The sequence below is a fragment of the Colossoma macropomum genome, unplaced genomic scaffold, assembly GCF_904425465.1.
Source record: "Colossoma macropomum unplaced genomic scaffold, Colossoma_macropomum, whole genome shotgun sequence".
Lineage (NCBI taxonomy): Eukaryota > Metazoa > Chordata > Actinopteri > Characiformes > Serrasalmidae > Colossoma > Colossoma macropomum.
In genome coordinates, this window is record NW_023494796.1 from 33,508,698 (window position 1) to 33,522,605 (window position 13,908).

At 40.8% G+C, this 13,908-nt stretch overlaps 1 protein-coding gene across 1 annotated transcript in view; it reads left to right on the forward strand.

Moving 5' to 3' along the window:
* The window catches only part of eys (eyes shut homolog), a 433,237-nt gene that overhangs the window by 68,165 nt on the left and 351,164 nt on the right, over nucleotides 1-13,908 (forward strand). Inside the window, exons 8-11 of the mRNA XM_036583442.1 lie at nucleotides 1,884-1,988; nucleotides 3,846-3,985; nucleotides 7,750-7,913; nucleotides 9,841-10,094. Of these exons, the coding sequence (XP_036439335.1) occupies nucleotides 1,884-1,988; nucleotides 3,846-3,985; nucleotides 7,750-7,913; nucleotides 9,841-10,094 (663 nt within the window). The remainder of the gene's footprint in view (nucleotides 1-1,883; nucleotides 1,989-3,845; nucleotides 3,986-7,749; nucleotides 7,914-9,840; nucleotides 10,095-13,908) is intronic.

The following is a 13,908-nucleotide window of genomic DNA, read 5'->3' on the forward strand; positions in this document are numbered from 1 at the left end:
CTGAAAATAATACTTTTTAAGAAACTTTTATAAATGTAAGAAATGTTTTTCAGTGTTGTTTTAAAAAGATCTGTTTGATATTTTTTAAAATAAAAAGTGAAGTTAAAAGATTTGGACATATCATAACCTCTTAAATGGCCGGCGCCCACTGGCGAGTGGGTTAACTTTTTATTAAAAAAATATACTTTTTATTTATTAAAAATGCTGTCCCACATTCTCATGTCTCATGGCCTTATTTTAGCCACGCCCCTACATTTCAGAGCAGGAAGTGAGGCTGCATCCCTGTCCCTCATGGTCACATGGTGAGCAGTTAGATCACATTATTTTGAAGTAAATGTGTCCCAAAGTCTGAAAATCAGTGTGGAACATTAAGAATCGTCATATTTTCTGCAGTTCAGCACTTTTTAGTGTTTTAGTGTAAAATATGATGATTTTCTGTGTGAACAGCTGTTTAAAGCTGTGTTTTTGACCTCAAAATGAGCTAAAATTGTCACTGAAACAGTCACTACTGACACATTTGGTAAGGTTTGGGTAGAGTTATGATTGTTTTGGTAGAGACAAAATGGAATGTTCAATCATTTGTTATATTAAAATAAACATAATTAAGGTTTAGAGTCACTCAGAGCAAAAGGATTTTAGTCTAAAGTCTAAGTCACTTTAATCTACATTTGGTGGAATAATCCATATATGCACTGGCAGTGTCAAAGACTTGATTTTAAGATTTCTAACACTGTATGACGTACTGTTATCTGTAAAACAAGTATGATGATTTAGGCCTGTAGGGTCTAGGGTATAAGCTTCCATTCCAAAATTAAAGGAGCAGAAACACTGTTCGAGCTGGGTTAGTTCCACCAGAGAAACCTTTAATGCAGGGGTGCCCAATACGTTGATCGCAACTGACCAGTCGATCTTACAGCGCCGTTGGTAGATGATTATCGGTAGCCAGTTCGTATTGCGCCATTTTAGCATTTCCGTTTTTTATAACCTACACTGACTCTCTCAGAAGACGAGTGTGAGACCTAGAACCAAGAAACCGAACACTTACCTCTTCCATGCAGAACAGGAGGAGGACTGGTTTTACAGTGTCAAACTCCAAACGCATCTGCTTGATTTGCCAAGTAGCCATCGCACTTCGAAAGCAGGGGAACGTTGAGAGTCGTGTGGTCCAGACTACGCAAACCTGGCTGACACCATTCAGCGCAAATCATCAGAATTAGGTCAGTGTGATTTTTCAGCCATTTGCCCTGTAATGCTGAGTATTAATATGGGCCACTGAAAGCTTTTAAAAACCTTTTATGAATCAGTTTTTTTTTTTGTTTTTTAAAGATAGATCACGATGACCTGTCCACTGGAAAAAGTAGATCTCAAGCCACAAAAGTATGGGCACCCCTGCTTTGATGGAATTTAAAAGCATTTGAATGGCCAGTTTATGCTGTATAAAGTTCTTGTGTAATTTCCCCAAATTACTCCAGATATCTAGGATTGAAACGTTTGGATTTACACGTCACCATTACACACTCAATAACAATAACAACACGGAGCATGGCTGTGGCTGTCACCAGGTTTTACGTTACCGTTAGGTTAATTCAAATAGGGCCATTTACGCTCAGTGATTCGATGGATTCGATGGATTCATGTTGGAAGGTAATTCACTCTGGAATAAGTTCTTGTCAGGCGTGTGAAACCTGGAAATTTAAGATTCATACTGGATAAAAATCAGCAGACCTTTTTGGTCTAGATAAATCATAGCACCTTACGTATAAATACTCCAGAATGAAGTTCACTACATTTCTTACATTTTCTGTAAGATGAAAATCGTGTAACACTCATTTTTATCTGACCTCTCTTCACGTTAACCTCTCTCAAACCTCTCTCTCTCACAGGACGTCACTGTGAAGCCGAAATAAACGAGTGTAAATCCAGACCCTGCCAGCACGGCGGATCGTGCACCGACTTTATCGGGTACTACAAGTGCTCCTGTCCCACAGGTACGACCAGTCCCTTTTCCCTCCGCAGCATCATGAAAGCTGCCCCCCACACCCACCCACCACACCGCCGCCAGCCACTCTGACTGACAGCTGCGCAAATCGCCCGCACCGCGCTGCCTGCCAGAGCTCATTAGCACCGCCGAATTGTCAATATTGTGTTATGAAATCCTCTTCCCCTTTTGTGCTGCTGCACTCCCTCCCCCCACACTGCAGTCGTCCTGGGCCCCCAGCTTCGTTTGCATTCAGCAAGGCAAAGCCCAAGGCCCACCCGAGAGATCAGCGGCTGCGCTGGCAGGGTTACAAACACGCTTCTCTGCCAGCTGCTCCCAACCGCCCAACCAGCGGAGCCCCCCTCCAGCCCCAGCTGCCTCCCCCCCCAGGCTACTCATGCGCCTCAGAGAGTGAATCATGACAGAATCATGCGAATGACTTTACTCACCAACAGCATTATCAGTTTTTACGGCGTCGGCGTCTTTGATTTCTCTAATGGTATATTCACTCTCATCTGTTCACTTCCAGAAACATACACTGCTGTTCAAAAGTTTGGAGTTTTTGAACGCTGTGTCCACTCACTGTCCACTCTATTAGACACTCCTACCTTGTCGGTCCACCTTGTAGATGTAAAGTCAGAGACGATAGCTCATCTGCTGCTGCACAGTTTGTGTTGGTCATCCTCTAGTCCTTCATCAGTGGTCACAGGACGCTGCCCACAGGACGCTGTTGGCTGGATATTTTTGGTTGGTGGACGATTCTCAGTCCAGCAGTGACACTGAGGTGTTTAAAAACTCCAGCAGCACTGCTGTGTCTGATCCACTCAGACCAGCGCAACACACACTAACACACCACCACCACGTCAGTGTTACTGCAGTGCTGAGAATGATCCACCACCCAAATAGTACCTGCTCTGTGAGGGTCCATGGGGGTCCTGACCACTGAAGAACAGGGTAAAAGGGGGGCTAACAAAGTATCAGAGAAACAGATGGACTACAGTCTGTAACTGTAGAACTATATGGTCAGTGAAGCTGATAAAGTGGACAGTAAAGGTGGAGCTCAGTTCAGAATCAAAAACCTTTTTTTTTTTCTCCACACCTGTAATTTCCTGAAAGCCATCATCAAGGAAAATGCCAGCAGCTCCATCAAAGCCTAGAAACGATGACTATATTCAGAGCACCAAAAATTAATAATGACTTCAGACAACAGTGGCGTTTTGAAAAGCTTCTCACAGACGCAGCTTTATCATAATTTCTGCTTTTCCATACATTGTCCCTGTACCATCCAGCGCTGTTCAGCGTCTATAGCGGCTGTCATATCTACAGTCACCTTCTCCCTGCCTCGCTGATAAGAAAATTCAGTTTTGAAGTGTCGATTCATTATTTATTTTTCTTCATATGTCGGTCGGCCTTAAGTAAGCCAGCCTGGACCCTGTACAGAAAGCCTTTCAGCTATTTCTAGCGAGTCCATCTGCCTGCTGCAGTTCCTTCTCAGGGTGATTGTCAGCTCGTAGCAGGTTTACAGCCCAGATCTCTGTCAGAACTGTTAGACAGCATCATTATCAGCTTCTTAATGCACAGTTTCTGCCTCAGACGCGCCTCGGTTTAGTCGAGTTCATGCCGAGTTCGTTTTATCACCCGCTGAACCGGTTTCGATTTTCAAGCCTCATTTCTTGACTGCTGTGCATCGATTGCAGCACTCTGATTGAAGGGTTATATAAATCAAAAAAGGCAATTAACAAATTGGAAGTATCTTAACCTCTCATCGTTTTGCTTATTTGCTTATTTGCTTGTTGGACCTGATAATCAATTATTCCTTCCTCATTCGGTCAGCTGTTCAACAGCCTCTGTTTCCATCGCCTTGTAGGATTCGTTGGGCCGGACTGCGAGGTGGACGTGAACGCGTGCACGCTGCTGAACGTTACCTGCCCCGCTGGGTTGGTGTGCGTGGACGCACCTGAAGACCTGCGCTATACGTGTCGCAGGCCTTGCCCCCACACCGTACAGGTGGGTCACCTGGATCTCCCACTCTGTCTCAGGGTCCCCCTAATACAGCTCATGAGTTTGGAATAAAAGTTTTTAATACCATAATATCAGTTTGGTTTTGTCAGTGCTTTTTTTAAAGTTAATTTGCAGGAATGTAGTTGAATAAATAAATAAATAAATAAATAAATACAGACCCTGCATGGGATGACCAGAGCCCCATTAGCATCTAGCTGCAGCTTTAGAGACTTACAGTGTAGAGGAAATTAGAGAAGTTGAAGTCGAATTCCACCAACTTTTCAAAAATTCTGAATATTTCAGTCCTTAAAAATATAAACGGAATCATTCAGAGTGGTTTTATGAGAAATGGTTTACTATAGAGAAACTGACAGACACAGTGGTGGTGATAGGAACCAGGGGTCGCCATGACTACAGCACAAATATAGACATTTTATTTACTATCCAGAACCACCAGTGAACCAACACGAGTCCTCTGAGTTTATATGGAATGTTGATGATGGAAAATAGTGGAAAATCTGAAATAATCAGTTTTCTTTGGGGACTATTTTGCCTCACAGCACCCTGCATGTATCCCTCCACCATGAATGGAGTTTAAGATCTCAAAACTATCATTAAACAGTGTCTCAGTCATCAGGCAGTGAATTCATAACCATTTCATATAATAATCTGTGAGGGAGCTTTTAGAGGTGGACGTCTGGTTCCTATCACCACCACTGTGAACAGTTCTGACTCGTTAAGTTTATCTAGAACAGAGTGTTCCAAACCACTCTGAACCGCTCTGAGTGACTCTGTTTACATCTTAACCATTTAATTTTGTAAAAATTTTTAAATCGGTGGAGTTCGGTTTTAAAAATTGGAAAAATTGGAAAATTTGGTTTAAAAATGAAACAAGTCATCTTCTGAATGTTTATTGAGTTCTGAAAATCTGGCAACCCGTTATGTTTCTGAAAGCAGCAGAGCAGCAAGAAAGTAAACACAGCCACGGCAGCAATCTAGAACGATGGACTTCGGGTTTCTGTCCAGTCAGAACGTGCAACAACATCTGTGCCCTTTCAGATTTTTTGATGTACATGACAAAGTCTGAGACACACTAACAGACAGCCTTTAGGGCTAACTTGTTAGCTTTAGTGCTGGGTGATACATTGTTTATACCAGTATATCAGTATTGCCTTCACAAATAGTGTTGATTTCAGTTTTAGCGATGCTGATGGAGAACTAAAACGTAGGTCTTAGTAGCTTATGAATGTAACTTGCAGGGCTCCACAGATTCAAGATGGTTTCCTTTCTGGAAATCAGGTCTCTGTCTGGGTGAAGTTTAGGAAACTCAAAAATGTCAGGAAACTTTGACTTTGCTAGTTTTCCAAATAATGTTAAATAAAATTTAAAAAGAACAAAAAAAGGATATACAAGGTTTTGTTCCGACAGCACCGATATGACATGGTAGATATGACATGATATGATTAAACCTATTAAGGGGTTCCTAATGTCATGATTAGCGTTGTGTGGAATGGCTGCTAAGGGCGAGGTTAGTGCTGGATAGTAATGTTGTGTAATATTAAAAATGTCTTAAATAAAGTCATAAGTGAAAGCAGTCAATCTTGCCTGTAACTCAGATTAGGTTTTCATTCCTGTTGACTGAAATGTACAGCCAGGTCACTGTGTTTGGGAGCGGCATGTCCATAATGTCCATATTACTTACTGCAAACAAAAAATCGGAACAGATCTCAGAGCTCCCCAGACAATCCATGTTTTTGGATCAATGCAATGCAAAGATGTAGAGCAAAAATATGGACCATCTGAGGAACCACTGATTTACCAACCATATAATATCAGAATACATATGGCTGTAAGTATAACAGAGACGTGGAAGGTAGTCTTATTGTCATACTGAGGAAAAACATGATTAAAGAAACATTATGCTAAAACACAGAGATGTTTCCAAGAAAAATAATTGAGGGAACAGGACTGTTCCTGTAATTGTGAGAGAAACACAACACTTTCAGAACAGTCCAGTCACAACAAGCTAAGTGCTCAGTCTGGTTTATAAGAGGTTCTTTTGGCATGGAGTACCGGCCCTCCAGAAGAATGGCTTCATTAGCTTTACTAATGCAAATGTCATATAAGATGCAAACATCATAAAATAACGAGAAATATCTAGAAAATACTGTGATACTTTGTTCTGTCTATTTTGTTCCATGTTGCACCGTGTTGTTCCTGGAGGAACGTAATTTCACTCCACTGTGGACACATAGATGGAATGACAATTAAAGGAGAGAGGGATCAGAGCGAGAGAGAGGGACGAGCAGCAGCCGGGAACTGAAGAGCTGAAAAGCTTGAGTAAAAAGACTGAAAGTCTAGCTGGCTGAAGCCACTGAAAAGTGGCCGGCGTACCTTTTGGTTAGGTTTTGCTTTGTGTTTATTTTGGTGTGAATTAAAGTAGATATGGCTGCTGCGACACTGAACCCTGCCTCCAGCGTCCTCCTTGAGCCCAGGGTAGCCCATGCCGTGCTACACTTCGGTTTTGGTCTCGTAGAGAGTTGGGCGGTCGCTGTGTCAGTAAAATATCTTCGAGACTGGACGCTGTATCTCGGCTCAAAGTGTGCAACATAGCGCGAAAGCCCTGGTTCTCAACGACTGAGAACCGGCGTGCAGACTGCAGGTCACATAGCGACGCAGTCTCGCCTGGCTAGTGTCTAACGAAAAGACAAAGAGAGATTTAAGACGAACATCTGGAGACGAATGGACTTATTCACATTTATAAGCAGAGCGGTTGGTTTCCAGTGAGAGACTGTCAAAACATTAGAACACAGCTAAAAAACAAAAACATTACTTGCGCTTTATGTCCTCTAAATATACGTCACATTAGAAATTTTTCGGGAGTTCTACGATGTGTCTCAGCGGATATGTTTACTGCATGTTCTTTTAAATATGTTTACTTATTCTATACTATATAATATTGTTTATTATATACTATATTATATAAAGTAATAATAAAACCCAATTGCAGCTTAATATGACTGTGAAATCTGATTACAGTGGAAAATGACTGCAGTCGCCTTAACTAACTGTGGTCATCTCAAATAATTGCGATTAGGCGATTATGTAATAATTGTGACAGGCCTAGCTAGTAAGCTAGCTAGCTGACTGACGCCCTCCAAAGCTGAGGCTTCCCCAGCGCAGGGCTGCGACTAGAGACGTCACTCCACTAAAGAGTCGGAGGGAAGAGCGCAGTGATGTATCGACATCACCTCCGTGGTAATTGGCCTTTAAAGCGGTTTAACTCATTAGCATTAACCAGCCCTGGTGTTTCATATACAAATGAAAGCCCTTACAGATTGTCTTAAAGTGCCGTCCCACATTTTGCCCTCATAGGCACATTAAAACCATCTGGTTTAAGGAGATGAAGGATCTGCATTGTAGATGCCACGTGTTGGTTTGTGTCGGTGGAAGTGATTGTTTACTGGCTATAAACTGCGTGTTGAGCTTTATAATGCTGGATAATAGCACAACCCCTGAGGGTAACTTAGTGCGTATGTGACTTTGAAGAGTGTGAGATCAGTCAGGGGACTTTTAATCATGTCAATAACCTCTGCCGATAACAATAACAATTAAAAAACATCAGCCTCACATGAATATTCAGCGTCTTTTAATGAAAACACCTGTGTTGTCTCCAAATCAAATCTGCATATATGTGCATATTTAGATGAGGCATTTTGGTATATGATCATGGGTAATTAAATATTTATAGTTTTCTGTGTTTTCGACAGCCTTGCGCCAACCGGGGACGATGTTTCCTCAGCAGCGGCGCCAGTTACAGCTGTGTGTGCGCACCTGGCTGGACGGGCCCAAACTGCTTGGTCAATATCAACGAGTGTGTGCAGCACCGGTGTCAGAACGGAGCCACTTGCGTGGATGAGGTTGGTGGGTACAGGTGAGTGGGTGTTAAAAATATATAAGCCACAAAGACACCTGCAACTGTCAACCCAAACTTAAAGATTATGCTCCAAAAATACTTTGTGTATCTGAACTAATGGGCATTGTGCCTCATGCAGGGTTCCATATGCTGTATTTAGATGAGGGGTGATAAAGTTTCAGAACATACCAATCAGCCAGTGCAGATCATACAGCCATATGCAAAAGTTTGAACACAGTCAATTTCCACATTTTGCTGAAAATAACTTAACACATCCTCTACAGAGCTCACTGTTTCTGCAAATGTTAGAGCACAGTTTCTATTTATTTGATGAGTTTTAACATATTGGATAAAATAAAAAAAAGTATGTCTTAACTTTTACACACACCATATTTTAGATTTTTTTTCCCCAAACTGTAACTGTGCATTAAAATGTGCAGAAGTGTGTTCACTGTAGAGGGTGTGTAACTTATTTACACCTAGAAAATCAACAAAGCATTGAGTTTGACCGAGCTGTTCAAACCTCTGCATTCAGCTGTACCTGGAAGCGATGGAAATATTGAAAGTAAGCTGAAAAAAAAGCCTGAAATAAGTTTTTACATATTCATGATGGAATAGAGCTGAATTATTCTCACCTTTTTAAAATAAGAATGTGATTTACTACATAAACATTGTAGAAGTTTCAAAACATATCATTCACCCTCTTGTGCCGAAGTCGCAACCCAAATGTTAAGAAGAGCCATTTTGTCCTTTCAACAAAAATCAAAGTATGTGTTAATCTGTTAGTGTAGGCTGAAAAATATAATATAATGAAATCACAGACTTACTTTGCTCTGCTTTAATCTTTAGCTCAGCTACAGCTGCTTTTCTCGCATCTCCAGCAGGAAACTTTTCCTCAAAAGTAGAACAGTTTCTTGTAAAATGTCTCTCAACGTTTGACTTTTTACGAGGCTGAAGTCGCTTCTCATTCTCCAGCTTCTTGTTCGAATTGTCCCGTTCCACCTTAAATGGTGCCTGAGGTGGCAGAATGTAACTGGTACACCATTTAAGGTGGAATGGGAAAATTCAAACAATAAGCTGGCGAATGAGAAGCTGACTTCAGCTTCACAACTGTTTAGTGTTTGTCAGTTTCTCACTGCAGATTAAACGTATCAGGAAACCAGCTGGAGTGATTAGAAATGCAAAATTTTATATTTAGCATAGTTTTAACTTTTATTCATGGTTTTAAATGATTATTTGAAGTTCAAGAAATCAAAAAAATACTTTAAAGGTTTTATGTGAATATGATGTCTTTAAAAATAACAGTTGATTTTTTTTAAAAACATTTATAGTATTTAAAGATCAAAAATCGTATAGTTACTCAGTTTCATACCAAATTTTTAGATAACGGATCCGGTTTTCTGTGTAACGCCCTGTATCGTTTCTTTCCATTGTTGCACAGTGTTGCAGTATAACCCCAAAGAAAATATATCCCCAAAGGACTCCTGCACATATATAATATTTGTTATCTGGTTTGTTCATGCAAAAAGTCAACTCACCACTGCTCTCCTAATGTGTGCCGTATAGGGTTAAAGTCACAGTAACAAACATAGCTTGTTTAAAGATAAAGATGAATAACGGTTGATTTTGGTGCTGACGTAAACGTCCTGAGTGGAAATTTGAAATGTATAACAGCGGTCTGTGGTATCAGTAAGAATAATGTGCTTATTATGGGCTATTCATGATTTTATGAAAGTGAAATGAGTCATTTTATATAAACACAGCAATGTTCTCCCTGACTCAAATTCACTCGAGCCAGATTTAGACAACACCGTGACAGTCGGAGTGCCTCCGTAATAAACACAAAGCATCTATTAGATCCAGTTATTTCTTTCTTTTTCATGCCTCCCTCAACACTGAGGTACGTGATTCTATTAAAAACATGCTCGTTTTTATGCACCTGCAGTTGTCAGTGTGACCATGGATACACCGGCGTCCACTGTGAGCTCCACATTGACCGCTGCCTGGGCCATCAGTGCTCAGAGCACGGCGTATGCCTGGGCCAGCGGCACAACTACACCTGCCGGTGCATGCTGGGATACGAGGGGGCGCTGTGTGAAACCGAAACCGACGAATGCAGGAGTTCACCATGTGCCAACGGCGCCACCTGCGTGGACTCTGTCGCCAATTACTGGTGTCTCTGCGCATCTGGCTTTGAAGGTGAGCTTTCTGCTTCTAGGAGTGGCCTCTGGGAGGCGCTGAGGTCCTAAATGAGAGGAGAGAGTAGTATAGGCTGCATTTACATTACAGGGTGAAAGTGAAACACGTTTTTTGGATAAACACATTTTTTCAGAGCTGTGTGAACACAAAAAATCTGAAATTTTTAAATCTGATTTTAACTACTTTAGCTATAGTCCTGCTGGGATTGGATTAGTTTAAAAATTCCCAGTGATAAAATTCTCACATCCAGACAGCAATAAACTTACCACCGAATAAAATTACCGCAAAATTGCGGAGAGAGTTTCTTGTCTTTGAAGAATTCTCATCATTTCTCGTACAACTTAAGTGTCCTGGAGGTTCAGATGAGTTGAATTATAAAAATATAACAGCACATGCTTTTCTATAGCTGAATGTCAGAGTGACTCTGCCATAACAAAGGAAAACACCTCGTTTCTCATTGTGTAAAGCACATAGGCGTGACTTTGGAAATGACTCATTTTGAGCATGTTTAGCAGTCTGTAGTTTCTCCAGCAGGGGGCGCTGTTAGCATACAAGCTGCCAGAAATCCACACCAGAAGGTGTCTCACGAATGCATGTTTGCAATAACAACTATTAAAATGACAAAGTATAATTCAAAAGATGTTGGGTTATTCTGTTTTGTTATTATATTGATTAGTATGGGATTTTTTATCAGTGATGTTCATTAAAACAGATATTTTATTGATTGTTTTTCTTATTATGCACAACAGACCAAACATAGTGAGGATTAGGATACAAAAAAAAATAGAACAGTAAACAAAACAGTGCAAGGGAAAGTGCAAAAAGGTCTAAGGGCTTTGTTCCAGGTACTCGCCTACTTTAATTAACTTACATTTAGATTTTTCTGCTTAACCTTTTCAACTCCTTGAGACCACCGGTGGTTCCAAAACGCACTTCGTCATATTCTTCATAACTTTCATATTTCATAAGCTACATTCTAAAGGTGGGGGTCGTATGAGAGCTGTAACTGTCTTCTGTCCAGTCAAATAGATGGGTGATGTCATTTTAAACCCTTATAATAAAAGAAGCTGAACTCACAATTTTTTTTTCTACTGAATGTCGACCCATTTTTCCACAAATCTGGACTATAAACTATAAATGGATGGCGTCTCTTCATTGATCTGCTCTGTAAACATTATTTATATAAAAAAATACAAAGAGTGTCTAAGATTTTTGGCTTTCAGCAGTAAATTGTAAGCATATAGCAACATGTGTAGATCATAAAACACATGTTCTGTTAATTTGAGGGGAGCTTTTACAAAAAATAAATAAAATAAAAATGTACATTTATTTCATGCAGTTACTGAATAATTTGCCTTATGATTTGGTCATGGAAATTCAGATGGACAAACCAAAATATACCCTGGAGAAAAAGAGGTTAAAAAGCAAACTAAAAATAGAAAGTTGGTCTAAGCTGCTTTAGACCACATGCATTTGTGGTCCTCTGGAGCTTGGATCTCTCTAACTAAATATCAACACAGTATTTAACTACAAAACATTATTTTTTTAATATCGCCCGGGTCAGATATTGCACTATTTTCTAGGTATTTTGATTTATTTGATTTTACATTCACTTTTCAGTGAATGTCTTTTGTCCATGTTCTGAAGTCCTGAATGATGTGGAAAGCCATATAAACTAGAACAACCCTGACTAATCACAGATGACTACTTCAGGGATTTCCTCCGCCACTCACAGTGCAGGAGCTCTAGATGCGCATAGAACACGCAATCATGCGAACTAGTCATTACATTTCACGTGTGATACACTAAGTGTGTAGTTCCATGTTCTATGACTGTCAGCGGCTGCTTAGGTTGAACCGGATGAGAGAGAAAGCGTAATTACGGAGATGACACATTATAACAACCCTAATTATGACAGCAGTGAGCTAATAAACATAATTATGACAGCAATAAGCTAATAAACAAATTATTGTTTTTCCAACAAATACAGGGGAAATGAAAGCATTGTGATTAGGTTTGTTTAAAGGGAATATGCAAATGCGCAGTTAATTTGTGCATCACTAATACAGAGGCCTTCAGTGTTGCATTTTGAGCCAGACGGAACAAATGTATGTTTGTTCTCTTCAGGGAGAGCGAAACGTGACGGATATGGATGCTAATGCGGACATAACGACCGTCTCTATAGTTAGCTTTTCCCTCTTCGCTGGTTGCAGTGAGAGGAAGCCTAATAAGCCCCTTGAAACATTCTGCCAGTGTAGTGCAGTGGTCACCAAGCAGCCTCCTGGAGATCCTTCCTTCAGAGGTTAGTTCCGCCCCTAATTGGCCTCACCTGCTCTCATCAGTCAGAGTTTTTTCAGAGGGTCTTTACCAGATGAATGAGGTGTTTTTGTGGAGCTTCTGAGTGTTTGGATTGGAACTGAAGCCAGAGAGATGGATCTGCAGGAGGACAGTTACTTCCCACTGGTATAGTAATTGTTACTTAGGTAGAAAAGGGACAGTTTAATGGACACTTAATTAAATCGTGATTTGTTTTTTTAGCTGCCAAAGTCTGTGGTCCAGGCAATCTCTGTAGTTGTGCATCAACAGAAAAACAATTAAGCATTTCCAGCTGCTAGCTACATCAGACGAGCGTGCTAACCAAGCATTTGATGTTTCTCGGACTATGTGCTGGGACTAAGAAGTGAATAAATTAGCTGAAGTTCAGATGTGAATTGATTTAAATCAAAATTCATAATCATATTTACAGTATTGCTCAAAATAACAACACATTTTTAGAATTATGTCAGAATTATTAGCTAGGAGGCTAGCTAACAGCAGACATGGGAACTTGAGTCAGTTACTTGCAACTTTGACTTAAGACTTGTGGAAAGAAAACAATAACAGGCCCGGAACCATAATCCAGTAACAGAACCATAATCCCTAATCCTGTTAATAAATACAACCTTTTGTTTCCAGCCCAGTGACTTTGCCTGTCTTGACCAGAGCAGCTTAGCTAGTTGACCAGCCCAGGGTATGTTTGAGTTTGATGATTTAGCTGGTCGACCAGCATGAAGAGCATGAGCAAACTGGAAGACCTGCATGACCAACTGAACCAAGCTGGAGGACCTGCATGACCAACTGAACCAAGCTGGAGGACCTGCATGACCAACTGAACCAAGCTGGAGGACCTACATGACCAACCGAACCAAACTAGAGGACCTGCATGACCAAGTCAGCCAAGCTGGGGGACATGTATGACCAACTCAGTCAAGTTGAGAGACCTGCATGACCAAGTCAGTTGAGCTGGAAGACCTGCATGACCAACTGAGCCAAGCTGGAAGACCTGCATGACCAACTGAACCAAGCTGGAAGACCTGCATGACCAACTCAACCAAGCTGGAAGACCTGCATGGCCAAGTTGGTCAAGCTGGCAGACCAGCTAAACCATCAAACTGAAATGAAAACATACCGTACACCGGTTAACCAGCTGATTGATGAACATATGGTATCTTTTGTCTTGTTCAGCTGGACGTCCAGCTCCTCAACCACCTAGACCATCTTGTAACAACAGCAGAACCTTTTTCAAAAAGGTTTTATACAGAACCCTACACAACACTTTCTCCACCAGTCTGGAGAACAATTTCACCATACAAAGAGCCATTTAAACATGCATGTGGTTCTTTGAGTACAGAACCATGATCTTGACTAAAGAACCCTTGAAGAGCCATCTTTTTTAAGAGTGTACTTAGCGTGCTTTATCTGTTTCTGGAAAATACATACTTGGAAAATAAGTAAGCATTTGTGCTGCACATCTAAAGAGTGTGCTTACAAAGCC